Below are 15,614 nucleotides of genomic sequence, written 5' to 3'. Positions count from 1 at the left end.
TTCAGTAAAGAGACAGAACAAACAAGCAGACCTTGCTCCTGGACTATTTACTACTGATAATAAATTGTAATCTCTAGTTGGTCCTTCCAATCACTCTGTAATTTAGTAACTGAAGTAATTGTGACAGGAAAAATATTAATGTTGCTATTATTATAGTTCTGAATTGCATCAGACAGCCTTTGTCAAAATGCAGTCCCATCTCAAACAAAAAACAGTCAGAAATGAGCAGCACATACTGAGGAAAAAACCTCCTCCTTAGAGGGCACAGATTTGTGTCAGATGTGTATAGTCCTGCTAAACAAAGGAGTTGCTTTCATTTGCACACATAAATTGGCAGTGCCCTGAGTGTTTGTGAAGTCCCCACAAAAGCACTACAGTAAATGCATGATGCTTACCCACAAAAAAAAGTGCCTGACTTCTGGTTTATGCTGTGTTTAGCAATTATGAGCAGTTATTTAGCAACAGTTCCCAAGGCTTTGCTGTCTGGGGAACATCCCTGCTTGCCTCTACACTCATGACAGGGCATTGATCCTTCCCATCCCTTGACTCCACCATAGGGAGTTTGATGGAATTTCCTCATCACTGGCTTTTGAAACATGCTTTTCTGCTGCCATGAAATCCTACCTGTTTTTAGGTAGGTTCCTGCAGTCCCTCCATCTAAGTCTGCTGTATCACAGGAGAGCCTGCCCTTGAGAACTGAAAACAAGAGAAACCTTGGCAAGTATTTATTAGAAATATTAGAACAAAGTGCTTTCAGTCTGGAACAACACACTTCAAACAAAACCCAATACTTATTTATTTGCGCAATTGTTTCTCATTGAGGGACGTAAATCTTGACAAACTGAAAAAATATACAACATTCTTTGCATAGTTGAAGAGAATTTGGGAGAATTTGCGTTTTGGCCTGGCTCCAAGCATTGTGGCCTGGTTATTGCAGTGTGCTGAGAACTTTGTGAGCAGCACCTCCACTTGTCAGCCCAGCCCAGCCACAACACACGTCAGAGCTGGTCACCTGGAGCTGAGTGTCACACAAGGAGAGCTGCCTGTAGGGATGGGCCTCCCTCAAAGTTGTCTGAGAGGTTTAATGCCCACGTGGTGCTGCAGTCCCAGAAGACTCAGAGGAGAAGCATTCCCAGTGATTTCTGAAGATGATGCCTGTGTACATTTTCTGTAATGTTCTCAAAACTGTTGTGCTGGGTTTGAGGTCTGGACCGGAATTCTAAACCTCCTCAGCTTTCCAGACCTGTGATATCTCTTACATTCCTCCAGGATATCCTGTATTTCTTATCCTCAGTAGTGTGTGGCTGTGGGTTTCATTTATCTTCTCCCATGAACTCACTGCCTGGAGCAAGTCACTCTGTGCCTCAGTTTACCATCTGAAATTGGGATGGTAAATCTCATTCATCCATAGGACTTTGCTCCTTCGCTGTTACATTTAGAATCAGCTTTGAAAATGAAGTGTCCTCATAGTTCTGTACTTCAGGTATGAGGTTTTTAGCTAACAGTACAAATACCATGGGAGTTCATGTCTTTTCCATTTTAAACCAGCTAAACCAATAAACAGAGCATTCACCTTAAAATTCTTATAAAAGTATGGGATGCATTTCTGCTATTCTAATAATGAATAACTAGTAGTTATTTGTATTACTGAAATAAAGTCATACTTGATTCTCTTCCATCTTTCATTGTCTCAGAATTATTTTTGTGTGTTGTGCTAATGAAAAACAACCTAACTTGCAAAATTTCAGCAGAGAGAGCCCAAAAAAGAGCTTTCCCTTTGTTCTTTGTTATCCTGGTCTACCGGTCTGTTGTAGCTAGAGAATTCAACTCAGGGATTTAAAACACTCCTGGGAAGAAAGCCACTAATAAGAGCTCATCCTCTAGGGAATTCTGCTCCCAAGGGGTCAGGCTGGGATGTCAGTGATGAGGCATCCATCATCCAGGTGTGGGTGGCTGCAGAAGAGCTTGGGGTGGAGCCAGATACTCAAAACTCCAGTGAACTCTGAAGGGAAAAGCAGCCTTTAGGCTCTTAAGTCTTTAACTGTTCAGAAGGAACAGTTGGAGTTCAGTGCTCAATTTCACAGCTCACAAAGCACAAGAAGCTTGGAGTCATTCTGGATATATTCAGTCTCTTTTGCTAACGGGGCAAAACATACCTTTAAGGATAATAGTAGGGGTGGCTTAGATTGTTGAGCTTTTGTCTTTTCAAATCCTGTTTTAGTGCCCCAGAGCTGTGGATTTGTGAAAAGCTGTAACACCCTGAGAGATGAGGTGGAAGGAAAGTAGCTCCCTTTAAATGCTGCTGAGGGCTCAGAAGTGTTCTGAAGTGTTCAGTCTTGCCATTGTCTGATAAGTCTTTGCTCTTGAGGAGATTCTCACCCAAGTCAGGCTGTGCAAGTGTGTCTGACAGAGAAGGGTTTTTCTGGAGAGCTGTAGGGAAGGCTGTGAGAGAAGAAGGTGCATTCTGGACATTTGGGTTTAAGGAATAGTGGTTGTTGTGCCTGTGTTGCCTCATCTGGTGCTGATGTCCCCAAGAGTTTAGGCTGAGAGTTCCTGCTTCAGTCTGATACAGGTGTAATAGACCATTCTTTGCACAGCTTTTCATCTCTGCAGACCCTATATCCCTGCCAAAATTCTCTTTGAATAGTGTTCTGACTACATTTGCCCTCTGGTTTTGATTAAACATTATTTCTCACATGGTCTCCTCATTTGTTAACGTGGTTGTCTTTCAAGATTAAACAGCTGCTGCCTTATGTTCCTAAAAATGATTGGGCTTTAGGGGCACAGAAATAATTCTTGTAGGTGGCAATTTAGTTAATTGCTTTGGACTCCTTAGGGATGAATGGGGATCAGCTGTGGAATGGTAAGGTGTTCCTGTTTTATAGTAAAGAATGAATCATAGCCTTCTCCAAGCATTGCATATAGAATATTATCCATGATGTCTCCAGCACAGGAGCACCAGAATACAGAATGTGAGATTGATTTTCTTAACAACATGCTGAAGAAGTTCCCAGTGTTGATGCACTTGGGGTTCCCTAAAAGTGTTTTGGTTCTTTGCTTTCAAACAATACATTTTTGCAATATCAGTGATCAGAGAAAGGTAGGTTATTAAAAATGATAGCAGATGAAAGATCCTCATGCATAGTAATGGTGGCTGCACCCAAGAGATAGGTAAGGTTGTGGAGCTGCTGCCTTGTGAAGTTGGGCAAATCAAAGGCTGCAGATTTTTTAATGTCTGTTTCACATATGCTTTCAAAATTCAGCAAAAGAAACAAACAGTCCCTTCAAATGTCAAATGTGAATTGGAGAGGAGAGCTAGCCTAGAAATCTTCCATTTCATCCCAAATGTGAAGTGATAAAAAGTACATGCTGTGTTGGGCTGAAACTCATTCCACTTGCAGCACTAAAATTCTTAACCAGTAGAATACTCTGTTTTCTAAGGTCCCTTATTAAACATACAATATTAGCATTGCTTCTGAAAATACTGTGTTAGAAATAGCCAAAAATGACAAACTTACCTTTCAGTCTTTTTAATTCCCTGTCCATGATCTAATCTGAATATCACCTGGTAAGGACTTCTTCCCTGCACATGCATTATTTGAACAGCCTGCAGATTATTTTAAGATCCTGCAGGACAGAAATATTCTAGTTCTTCAGTTTTTTCTAAGGTAATTTCCTGTAAAAGAACAAAGCGTGTGAGCTGATGGAATTGACTTCAATAGAAAAAGGGACAGTATTTTAAAATAGTGCAGAAATCATCAGAAGCAAGGAAACAATTCTCAGTAATTTGTTTTCCCCAGTGCCTGCTGGATTATGAGTAGCTTTATTTTTCCTTTTAGCTCAGTTCCGTTTTATCAGATGGGTTTTAGTACGTAATGTTTGCTCAAATGCAAGATGTTTATCTGGTAGAATTTCCACTTGTCCATTTACCAGTGGCCAGGCTTGCTTAATTGTTTTATAATGGGAAGTGAGTTGTTAAGCTTTTAACTCGTTAATAAACCACTTGAAAAGGATGAGTGAAACATATATTTGCCATGATTGATATGTTTAAAAGAATATGTAAAAGGCAGGTCTGTGTGACCTCAGTGCAAATAACAGGAAACAGAAACTCAGTAACAAGAATTATGAAGGCTTCTGTCAAATGGGAGAGGTGCAAACTGAGCACAGGGCTTGTGCTTTTTCCCTAATACAGGACTTTTGTGCCAGGTCTCTAAAGGAAGGACCTGTGCATGCAGGAGTTGTTCTCTCACTGGTCATGGTGTAGATTTCTGTGGTGTGTGGTTTTATCTATAACAGATAGGCCTAAGATACTCAGTTTATCTGAAACTGGTTGCTGAGGACTCAGATGATTCATTATTGGTATGTGGGATGTATTTTAAAAAATAAATTACTACACTTTAATCTGTAAGTACATTCACCAATGGAAAATACCGAATAATGATGTAATGTAGAAGTGTAAGATCTAACCAAGGATAAAGGGCTAGGAGTTAAAACCAAATGCAGTTTCTAACAGAAGAGTTTGGAACAAACTCTCAAGGGTGGGAGTAGATTCCTCACTTCTTAAAGACTGTGGATCTTACCTGGGTAGCCCTCTGGAAATTCTGCTTTAGTGTGCACTAAGGGCTCAATGAGGAAATAACTAGATTAAATGTTGTGCCTCATATTATGTGGGAGATCAGACCAAATGACCTGGTAGTGCTTTTCAGCCTTAAGACATGCAAGTCCGTATCGACCGTGGCTTGCAGTGAAAAGTCCGATTTCTCATCTCCAGCAGCTTTTCCAGCAAGCTCCATACTCATGAAGCATTGCCTTGTGCTCTGTTTAAGATTTTACCAGAAGAGGATGACTATGGGTTTGACGTGGAAGAGAAGAACAAGGCGGTTGTGGTGAAGTCGGTTCGACGAGGCTCCTCCGCGGAGGTAGGACCCGACGTTCACGTCCTCCCATCTGAGAGTGTGTCAATACTTGGAAAAGGCACAAACCCACAGTTGTAAAATCTGTTTCCTCTTAAAGGCAGCAAATAGAAAATCAGCTGTCTTCTACAATTGCTGTGGTAATAAAGCTGTTCCTGTGAATGGCCAAGTGTTTTGGCATCACCAGGTGACTTGAATCTCGTTGATGAGTGATTGGACAACAGCAGGATCTCTGTGTGGTGATACCTCAGGTTCATTAGCAACCTCAGTTTAAGGAGGGAGGGAAAGTAACACTGCTTTGGGTTAGCAAAGGTGTTCAGTGGGAAACAGGTTTATTTGAGGGAAAGCTACATTTTTTAGATATGTGTTTTTTTCCTTAAAAAGCGTGCACTCGTTTCTCTCCCTGGAATTTTCTAAGAGTTCTACAGAATATATTTGCTGTGTTTCTCATATATGGGCAAAATATCATCAGTCTGAGTACTGCACCAGCACCTTTTATCCATACAAAACCCATGTGTGGATGACACAATGTCACACTCTATTTACTGAAATAAGGCACAGAAAATCTGTCTTTTAAAAGCTGTTTAGGTGCTTTTTTAGCATCTGTAGAGATAAGAGAGGGCTAAATGACTTGTCCAGAGTTTCACAGTAAAGTGTGGCAGCACACAGGCAGAACTTCTACTTAAGAGTCCAGGACAACCCTTACAGAATTTCTGAATGTCTATGTTCATTTGTGGCTCTCTGCTTTAGACTACAAATAACTGCTGGATAATTTACCCAGTGGAAACAGCTGAAGTGGACCAATGAATTTTAGCAAGCTGAGAATGTCAAATGGGAAGGAATTTTGAACTGAAGTTTAGTATTAAAATTAAATTATTTCAGTATTCCCTATTCTCATTTGGTTTATGGTCGCCAAAGAAACCAATCCTGTGCTTTACCTCGTGCTCAAAGTCAACATGGGTTGGCCAAAAATGTTATTAATGTAAACCTGTGCTGTGAACTATTGCCTGCCAGATAATCCTTCTGCCCTTTCTTTGGCTGGATGCCTGGGGAATAGCCTGCAAATCTGTTGTGTTTTAAGACTACAGAAACACAAAATTTTCTAAGGAATCTTTTTCTTGATCTTCCAAGACAAACTATCTGTGACCATGAGCCCATCTTTTGAACTCGGTCTTACAATATTGCTCCAGAAAAGAACTAAATCTGCATCTCTCTGAACCAGAGGGCTGTCAGCTCAGTCTGGAAAGACCCGAGGTCCAATGGTGATGCATTTCATCACATTCTTGGGCTTTTTTAATTGCTTTGTGATATTACAAATATATCCAGCATGTAGTTTGGTGTGGCTCAGCATTTAGAGACCCTCTGCCTGCTGTGTCATACTCTTCAGGGACAAAAGTGAAGACAGCAGCTTTGCTTCACAGCTCATTGCATTCACTAAGACTGGCAGACTTCAGGCCTGAGTAAGATTTCAGGTTCACCAGTAAAGTGGGAACAAATCTATTACTTGCATGGATTTATTCAAGATTGACATGTTCTCTTTGAGTTTGGAATTATGACCTCCTATTCTTGAAACAGAGTTGGAACATAGCTGAAGCAGAGCTTGTGGCATCACACAGCACTGAGCTTCGTGCTTGTGCTACAAGGGTCTTTGGGGTTTCTGTTGAGCTGTCAGAGTTGCCAAGCATTGTTTTTATTATTAGTGTCTTTTCTTCTCAAAATTTTGTAGAAACTGTTTGTGAGCTGTTAGATTTGCCTATGCCAGAAGCAGTTTCCAAACTGTGTTTACGAGTTGTTAAGAACATCCAATTCCTGTAGGTACTGATGGAGTACTTGAACTGCAGTTTGGGAACTCTTTGCCTGGCATGTGTGTCCAGCTTCTCACTTTTGGCCCTCAGACAGAATAGTGCTCCTGCCCTTTCTCTCCTGCTCCTGAATGATGAGCAGCCCAGGACCCTCCCTGTGGGAATTGTGCCCCTGCTGCTGGCATCAGCTGCCTGGGCCTGTTGACACTTGCTCAGCTCACCCGGGTGGAGGGGCACAAAACACCACAGAGTTTGCTTAGTTAGTTGATGTGGAGTGTGTCACATCTCATCCTCATCCCAAGTTCACTTATCTTCACAAAGACATTCAGAAAGTCTCCTTTATTAATAGTCCCTTAAAAAGTTGTAGCAGAAAAGTACAAATATATATCCATTGCAAAGTAAGATACACCTGTGCAGTGACATGTTTCTAAAGATAGGGGTGAAACTTTCAGGGGGAGTGCCAAATGACTTGATGAACCAGCACTGTATATAGGGTATCCCACTGACAGCAGTCTGAGGAGTGGCCATAAGTAGGGAAGAGTTGAACCTTGGAGCCTGAGCTTTCAGAGATGCTGCTGGTGATCCAGGTGCTCTGTGGTGTTTGTTCCCTTTGCAGATGGCTGGCCTGCAGGCGGGGAGGAAAATCTATTCCATCAATGAGGATTTAGTGTTCCTACGCCCCTTTTCAGAAGTGGAAACCATCCTAACCCAGTCCTTCTGCTCACGAAGGCCACTCAGGCTTCTGGTAGCCACCAAGTCAAAAGAGTAAGTGCCAAGATGGGCAGACAGATTATGGAGAAATGTCAGTCCCTAAGTAATACTTCTGTGGTTGTAGTGAAAGCTGTGCAAACACTTTGCTGTGCAGAAGCTGCTCAATAGGAGAACAAATGACAGAAATGAGAGAGCAGGAGTCACAGCTTGTTTTTAGTGATGACCCTCAGGCTGCTAGAAGGGGTTGGGTTGTGTTCTCTTTGTACTGCAGGTAAAATACTTTTGACTTCCTTGTGCACAAACAGAACGGAATCACAAGGATTGTCATTCTCTGTCATGTGTGAAGTTTCTCAGGCTCTTAATATTTGTGCCAGGGAAAGCAAAACTTCCACCCCATTAAAGCTTGGCTTGTTTTTTGATGACTCTAACAGATTTTCAGTCTATTATTATATCTTATAATGAGAGTTGGCCCCGTTAGTGTCTTGTGCATTGCTAGATTCTGTAATCCCAGAAGGTACCATAGAGTTGAACATCTCAGTGAACACCTGATGCTGAATTCTAGTCCAGCTTGTCTTGTCTAGTGTATATTTTTATTTTTTTAATGAAAATGGTATAAATCAGCACAGCTGCAACAAAGTGTACCTAGAAAAGGAAGTGAATATAAATGCCACAGATAGTTTCTGTCAGGTGTTATTCACTTAAAGATGTAATAAATTAAGAAATGCCAAATTTTAATTAACAAATAGAATCTCCCATCTGCCTTGGAGATTGATGATGGAGTAGATGATTTTTTCAGGTCTGTTTATTTGTTACTCATTTATAAACAGTGTGGGTGCTTTCTTTCATCCAAACACACTTGTGAATGCCAGGGAAAGCTGCTGTTAGAACTGCCCAGAGCTCTGGCAGCCTAACTTAAAATCCTGCTTTCTTGTTCTCTTTGATTTATCTGCAGGATTATTAAAATCCCAGATTGTCCTGAAGCCCTTTGCTTTCAGATCCGGGGAGCAGCACCACCATATGTTCATGCAGTAGGAAGAGGTAAGGAGAAAGTCTGTGGTACAGTTAAGCGTGTGTGTGTATGTGTGTGTGTATATATATAAATATATCTATATTAAGACAGATGCAGGTTTGATTGTCCAGCTTGTTCCATACAAGTTCTGACAACCTTAGTGACCACAGTGATAGGAACCCCAGTGATGGGGAAGAATCACACTCATGTAACCACAGAACAACGTGAGAGTTCCTGCCTCAAAGTGCTCAGCATACAAAGTGCTCAGCACGTAAATGCTTTCTGAGACAGTGGTATCATTCTTGCCAACTGAGTGTTGAGTCTCTAATCCCATCAACACGAAACAAGGAATAATTTAGTTCTACAGTGGAAGAAACTTGGATACTGCAATCCACAGTACTGTGGAAGGACTCTTAAGAAAGCATTATCACTTGAGCTCTTGCAAGCAAGAAATGTGCTTGCTTAGTGACCCTGCCATTGCTGCTTCTGAGACTGCCAAGGTCCAGCTTTACAGCCACAGGGAATTAAAACACAAAACTGAGGTGGTTGAGAAGAAGTTGAGGGGTTAATGCTGTCTGTTGCTTCCTCAATATTTTTGCCTGTAGTCAGCCACAGTTTGGGTCCCTGGGTTTTGAAGTGAAAGCCTAACCCTAACATAACCTTAACCCTGCTGAAGGATCAGCAGGTTGGGAGACAGGTCCTAACACAGTCTGGACATCACAAAGTAATACTTGGAGACTACTTCTCCCTTTACATTGGCTTACACTGCTACAAAGTACCAATGTACAATAGAGGCAAACTGCTTTCCTTCATCTTTTTAAAAGGAGAAAACACTGTTTGGCAGAGATATTTAGTACTTCTGTACCTGAAATGTTAACTGAGCTACAAACAAAGCACAGCTTTAACCTTTATTCTCAGCAGATGCAGAAAATGTGGCATTTCAGACATACACCACTTCCTTCCTTGCAAACAAACGTGTCTCCAGATGAGTGCAGTGACTGTGCAGGTAGCACCCACAGATGATGTTCCCAGGGACACACATTTATTGCACCCTTTCATAACAGCACCTGTAACCACTTTGTCACAGTCTAGAGGGCAAGCTGGAAATGCCAGCTAGGAAGATTCTTCTTTTTTCAGGATTTTTCCAGCAAAAGACAAATTGCATTTAAAAAAGTGCTTTAAAGGATGAATCACCTTAGCTGTAGATTTCTAGGAGCCGAATTTGGGTATGAGTGTTGTTCAGTGTGAGTTTGGAGTAAATCCATTGAAGCTGGTTATTGCACTCTAGACTTACTGTAGCTTTAAGTACATCAGTCTTTTTCTGTGCCACATTGTGCAATGTGCAAGTGTTCTGTACCTTTCAAGTGCAAGAAGCTGGAACAAATATAACAGTTTACATTTAAGCGAGACCTCAGCTAATGTAATCATAAGGCTGAAAGAGAACCATGTAAGAATCCCAAACGATTTCCCACAGGGATTTTGATTTCTGGTATGAGTGCATTTAGATCTGGGAGGTCTCTGTTTTTCCCAGCACTACTGAAAACATGAAGGATAAACACAAAGCTCTCGGAATAAGGACTTCTTAGCAAAGGCAGCACAGCATTCACCCAGCTCTTCTTACTCCTTTTAACCAGAAACCCTTTGCAAACTTGCCAGTGTTCTCTTCCATATGCAGATGGCATTTCTGTCTTAACTTCTCTCCTGCTGTTTTTCAGGGTCTGAGGCTGCAGCTGCAGGCCTTCATCCCGGGCAGTGTATATTGAAAGTTAATGGGAATAATGCAACACATGGCAATTATACGGAAGTTCTGGAGCACTTCACAGCCTACAGGACCAGACAACAGGAAGCACTGGTATGAACTCAAAACCTCAAAGGAAGTACATTAATTCCTGCTCTTCTTCTGCCCTCCCCTTCTCCTGTGCTTTTATGCTCACTAAATATTCAGAAAAAGAACGTCTACGTGTTTCTTTTGACTCATTTCCTCCCTCCCCAGTGTCCTACTGTCACTGAGGGACCTGGTTGCCCTTGCCTGGAGTTGCAACATACCTACAAATAATATAAAAGCAAATTCGTGCACACACTGCACGCAGTATTGAAAGTTATTAACTACTGCTAACACTAGAAGTTCACCCAGCTATTGATCTAGGTTTTATGTTCTCTGAAGTTCAGAGAAAAGCTGGGGGAATGCTCATATTTCAGCTAACTTAGAAGGTACAGAATTGAGAGCTAGATTCACCTTTGTAGTCCAAACATTTGGAGATTGGGCATTTTTAGTGAGGTCATGGCTGAAACCTGTGTCTCTTGAAAGGGGTTGTACCAGTGGGTGTACAGAACACATGAAGATGCTGAAGAAGACAGAGTTCAGCAAGCAGCAGCCCCTGCATATGTGAATGGCAGCCACCCTGGCTCCACCAAAGACCACCCTGCACTAGAAGGAGATGCAGAATTGGATCCTCTTCAAAACAGCCCACAGGAATCAGGTAAAGGTCCTCATGGTGGAAGGAGACTTAAGGCATTTCAGAGTCTTCCAAAAGGAAAACAGCAGTAGAAATATAAGGTGTGATTGTTACTGTAGGATATCTCTTGTCTTAGTAAAGCTTTGTAATAAAATGAGGTCTGCCAGAGGAGGTACTCATATGCTGCCATTTATTCAGGGGAAGATACACGTAGAAATCACACCCCTGTGACTCTGTTCTTTACAAGAGATCCAGTTTCAGGAATGAAGAGGCTCAGCATTTTTAGAATCTTTTGGTAGCCCCTGCAAACCAGGAATTTGTAGGCAGTAGCTGGTGGGGAGGGAAGGCCTGCAAGTAGCTCCACCTAGAATAATCTATGTTTTCTGTTATTTTAGATTAAAGATTAAAATGTTAAATTGCTTTGATCTGGAGCAGATTTTCAAGGCATGCTATCACTGTGTCAGCAGAATGTGGGAGTGTATTTCCTCCAACTTACAAAAGTGTAACTCATAAAAAACAGCTTTTATGTTGAGAGCTGTTTTGGAAAAGTAGATGATAGGGGAGAATACTGAAATGAGATTTAAGCCAAAGGACTGAGCCTGGACTCTCTGAATACCATTGGCAACTTCTCCTGGAACAGATGCACATCTGTGGATCCCATCTAAGGTCTAGTGAACCTGGTAATCCAGTGGTGGAACAGTGCAGCTCCAAGGTGGAATAGCTGGAGCAGTGCCCTGGTGGAGGCATGTGAGCAATTCTCTGGCAAACCTCAGCCTGAATGTAACTTGAGTCTGTTCTCTAGTGACAATAGCACTGCTGTGTGTAAAAAAAATGTTATCTCCTCACCCCATCCCTGCCCTTGCATCTCAGTCTTCCAGAGGGTCTTTGCAAACAACAGGACTCACAGATTAACAGACTTCACTTCCTTTTGAGAGCTTCTGCTCGTGTCTGTGAACAGAACTAGAAGTAGTGTCCTGACAGAGATGTGTGCTTGCACACATGGAAGAACATTAGAATGGGGATTGGAGCGTGTGGTTTATCTAAACCTCTCTCACTGTCTCCATTAGTGACCAAGAGCAAATGTCTTCCTCAGGATATTCCCCCAGTCTCCAGCAGTACGTAGTTCAGACACTCCTTGAGCCAAAGGTTGTGTCTTTGCATTTAATAATTCTCTCTAATGACTTATTTCTGTTCCAGCCCAGACACCACAGACCATCAGCTCTCCACTGGTCACTGGGGAAGAGACCCCTCTTGTCAGCCTGACTGTGGATAACACCCACCTGGAGCACGGGGTGGTGTACGAGTATGTCAGCAGTGCAGGAATCAAATCCTTTGTCCTGGAGAAAATTGTGGAACCGAAAGGTTGCTTCAATCTCACTGCAAAGGTACCAGAAAACGTACATGGCCAGCTTCATTCCTAACCAGAGTGGGAAGCCAGTGATACAGTTTATTATTAGCTGGTGTGGGCCTGGCTCTTTGGATCAGGTCACACGTGGTCTTCTCAGCCCTGCTTGGAGTTCTGTTCATTAGAATGTGCAGAGTTACAGCAGCTCCTTTGGTATGAGCAAGTCAGCAAGTGCTTCCAGGACTTCAGGTGCTGAGGCAGAGGGAGGGGAGCCCTCGGTCATGGAATTCTCCCATTTATCTGCCTGGTAACGTACTCTCTGCTGATACTCAAGATTCATCTTTTCAGGCAACTTTATTTGCTTTAACTTGGAAGAAAATCAGGCAGCTTTTTCCCACTTGATAGGCTGTATGGGTTGCAAAAGGAATCGAGCAGAATTGCTGCTATGAGAAGGCAGCAGAGCACTGAGTGTCCTGGTCATCACTGGAAAATGAGCTCATAGTAAATGTTTCTGTCACATCTCAGTAACATTATTGTTATGTCCCGGGAAAGTAGGCCAGAGCAGGTAACTTGGACAGTGCACAGTGGATTTTTGATCCACTTCCATTACTCTGACATTTTTTGAGACATGTTTTGTGGCTTGGGGACACGATGGTGGTTCTCAGGCAGTCACAGAGGCGGCTTGTTCTGGAGGCAGCTTCAACCATGGGGCTTTGCCACTCACTCAGTGGAAGAAAACTCTATTTTCCCTCGCTTTCAAGTCTCGTATCATTGACACCCTGTCTTTTTGTTTAGATTTTAGAGGCCTTTGCTGCAGAGGACAATCACTTCATAAAGAATTGCAAGAGACTCATATCCCTAAGCAGTGCTGTGGCCACCATGCCCCAGTATGAATTCCGGCAGATCTGTGACACTAAGCTGGAAAGCATTAGCAGGAGGATCATGAACTACCAAGAGGTACAACACTACTAGTTATGGGTGAAGTCTCAGGACAATTCTTCACTGTGATAAGTGAGTCTTAGTATTCTGTATTAATGAATCCAAGCAGCTTCTGAGGTGGATGTCCTGGAGGCATGAAAACAGCTCTGCAAGTTACTGAAGTTGCAAGTTTTGAGTAAAAAAGACTTTGTCTGGAAATCACTCCTTTCTGCTTGTCAGAGCTGTGGGTTATGACATATTATTGCAGGTTCATTGCCACAATATTAATGAATAAATATGACAACAGAATGATCCATGTCTTATTTAACATGAACATAACTACAGTGTATCATAGTGTAAACAAAGTATGTGTGCTTTTTTTGTGCAGTTACCTGAGCTGTTTGAAAAGGGTGTGCTAGAAGGTATAGTTAATTGCTTTCATTTGTTGTTTTATGAGCTTTTTTTTTTGAATGTGCTGTTCCACCTGCAGCAGAAATCTGGATTTCTGGAATGGGAAGCAGGAAGAGAAAACGATTGTCTGTATTGCATCATAATTTTTTTGAAAATGAAGTAGCACACACCTGCTTTATCTCTCCCAGTTTGCAGGTGAACTGAAGACAAAGGTGAGCCCAGCCTTCAAACAAGCCATCATGGAAGCACATTCCCTGAGCAGCATGGATTTCTGCCCCACCAACTGCCACATTAACCTCATGGAGGTGTCCTACCCCAAGAACACTACCTCAGCAGGGAGGTCGTTCAGCATTCGCATCGGACGCAAACCTTCTATCATTGGCCTGGATCCAGAACAAGGTGAGACCTCACTTTCAAATCACACTGATTTTATCTGCGTAAAAAGTTGTGGTTTTCCACTGCTCAGCAAGGTCAAAATAAGTTCCAAGGAAATACAGCCTTGCCAGTACCTTTTTTTACCTCTTTGACGTTTTGTAGTAAAATGACAGCCTCCTTCTGTTGTGAAGTAGTAATGCCTTTGAGCACAGAGAGGCTTCAGGTCAGATGTTTTTAGCTAAGCAGTTTGGGCATCTCACATCAATCCAGTGTCCTGCAGCACTGTTGCCCTTACTAGAGGTGACTTCCTGACTAAAAGTGACCCAGAATGCCCATGCTGTGAGGAGAGACTGCATTCAGGGGGCAGCAGGAGTCAGTCACGTTGTAGTGCTGGTTTCTTTTGCCGTTGCTGAACAAATTCCATGCATTGGAGCTGAAAGTCTCACTCTGTCAGGAGACCTATTTTCTGTCCTACCACTTGGTTAGTTGGGTTCCAGCATTTCTTTGTCATGATCTCAGCTGATGTGTTTCTGACTCGTTGCTGTGTGAAGGTTGGAGTGCAGGAATGTTTAGAGGAGGGAAGTGTGGACTAACCCATCTTTTGAACAGTGGCAATGGCTATTCAAATTGAGGTCAGTAAAGATGCTTGGGGATATGAAATATTAAACCCCATAATATTTTTAATGTGTGCTAAAGCACAGCACTATGAGGGCTGCTGTGGGGAAATGAACACTGTCTCAGCCAGACCCAGTTACAGGTGGTTAGCAAAATACCACACCAAAACTGTCAGCATTTCTAAATGAAAAAAAATTAATTTTTCTTCTGTAAGGACATAATCCTGTTTATTTAAATATGTGGGTGAGTGTAAATGTTTGTAGAGGTGGAATAATAACACAGATTCCTGAGAGTCCAAGTTCATTAACTTTCAACGAACGCTTTTAGATTCTCTCCATGTTGTCTGTATGAGTATATGTGTGGACAGTTCCTGTCTTCAATAATTTAACCTTTTTCTGAACTGCAGTAAATTGAAAACATCTAGTTGGCATGCCAAGAAAAAAAACCCACAACTTTTTTTTTTTCCCCAGAATGTTTTTGTCATAGAATGTAATTATATAAAATAGTTCTGGGAAATTTTAATTTTTCGTGTTAAAATTCCACCAATCCTAAACTAACATCATTGGGATGGAGTGAGGAAAGTCACGAGAGCCACACTAACCAGATCCTTTGATGCTTAGCAGGCACTTTAAATCCAGTCTCATATACTCAACATTGCATCACCACTATGGCTGCACCGTCCTGGAGATGTCTGACCCCAGAAGATGGAGATCCTGATGGTAGCTTCGGCCAGCAGAATGGAGGAACAACTCAGGAAGAAAGAGGGCTCAGTTTTCTGCTGAAACAGGAAGACTGGGAGATGCAGGACTCATACTTGCACCTTTTTAACAAACTTGACATGGCAGTGAAGGAGATGAAGCAATATGTCATTCAGATAAATAAGTGAGTACAGAACCCCGTGTGCACTGGAGAGAGAAATTCTGGTAACACTGAGGCATTAACCTCAGAAAACACGTTGTGCTGTCAGCCCCAAGTGTCAGCCTCTTTCCTCACCTGTTCACACCTGCCTTTGCATGAGGATCCTTGTGGGTCCCTTCCCAGTGGCTGCTCTGGGGCTGT

General features: G+C 42.2%; 1 protein-coding gene across 3 annotated transcripts in view; it reads left to right on the top strand.

Moving 5' to 3' along the window:
* Positions 1-15,614, top strand: part of PREX1 (phosphatidylinositol-3,4,5-trisphosphate dependent Rac exchange factor 1) — a 145,192-nt gene that overhangs the window by 107,310 nt on the left and 22,268 nt on the right. For 2 of the 3 annotated variants that reach the window (XM_051802715.1, XM_051802717.1), the window contains exons 17-25: positions 4,827-4,919; positions 7,332-7,480; positions 8,379-8,464; positions 10,151-10,287; positions 10,744-10,915; positions 12,089-12,276; positions 13,032-13,193; positions 13,754-13,964; positions 15,176-15,437. In XM_051802715.1, coding sequence (XP_051658675.1) covers positions 4,827-4,919; positions 7,332-7,480; positions 8,379-8,464; positions 10,151-10,287; positions 10,744-10,915; positions 12,089-12,276; positions 13,032-13,193; positions 13,754-13,964; positions 15,176-15,437 — 1,460 coding nt within the window. The remainder of the gene's footprint in view (positions 1-4,826; positions 4,920-7,331; positions 7,481-8,378; positions 8,465-10,150; positions 10,288-10,743; positions 10,916-12,088; positions 12,277-13,031; positions 13,194-13,753; positions 13,965-15,175; positions 15,438-15,614) is intronic. The other variant, XM_051802716.1, reaches the window with a different exon arrangement.

Source organism: Manacus candei, unplaced genomic scaffold, assembly GCF_025592945.1.
Source record: "Manacus candei isolate 608988 ecotype Guabito, Panama unplaced genomic scaffold, ASM2559294v1 h1tg000057l, whole genome shotgun sequence".
Taxonomy (NCBI): Eukaryota; Metazoa; Chordata; class Aves; order Passeriformes; family Pipridae; genus Manacus; species Manacus candei.
The sequence above is the reverse complement of the archived record's forward strand: the minus strand, read 5'-3'. Positions and strand labels throughout refer to the sequence as shown.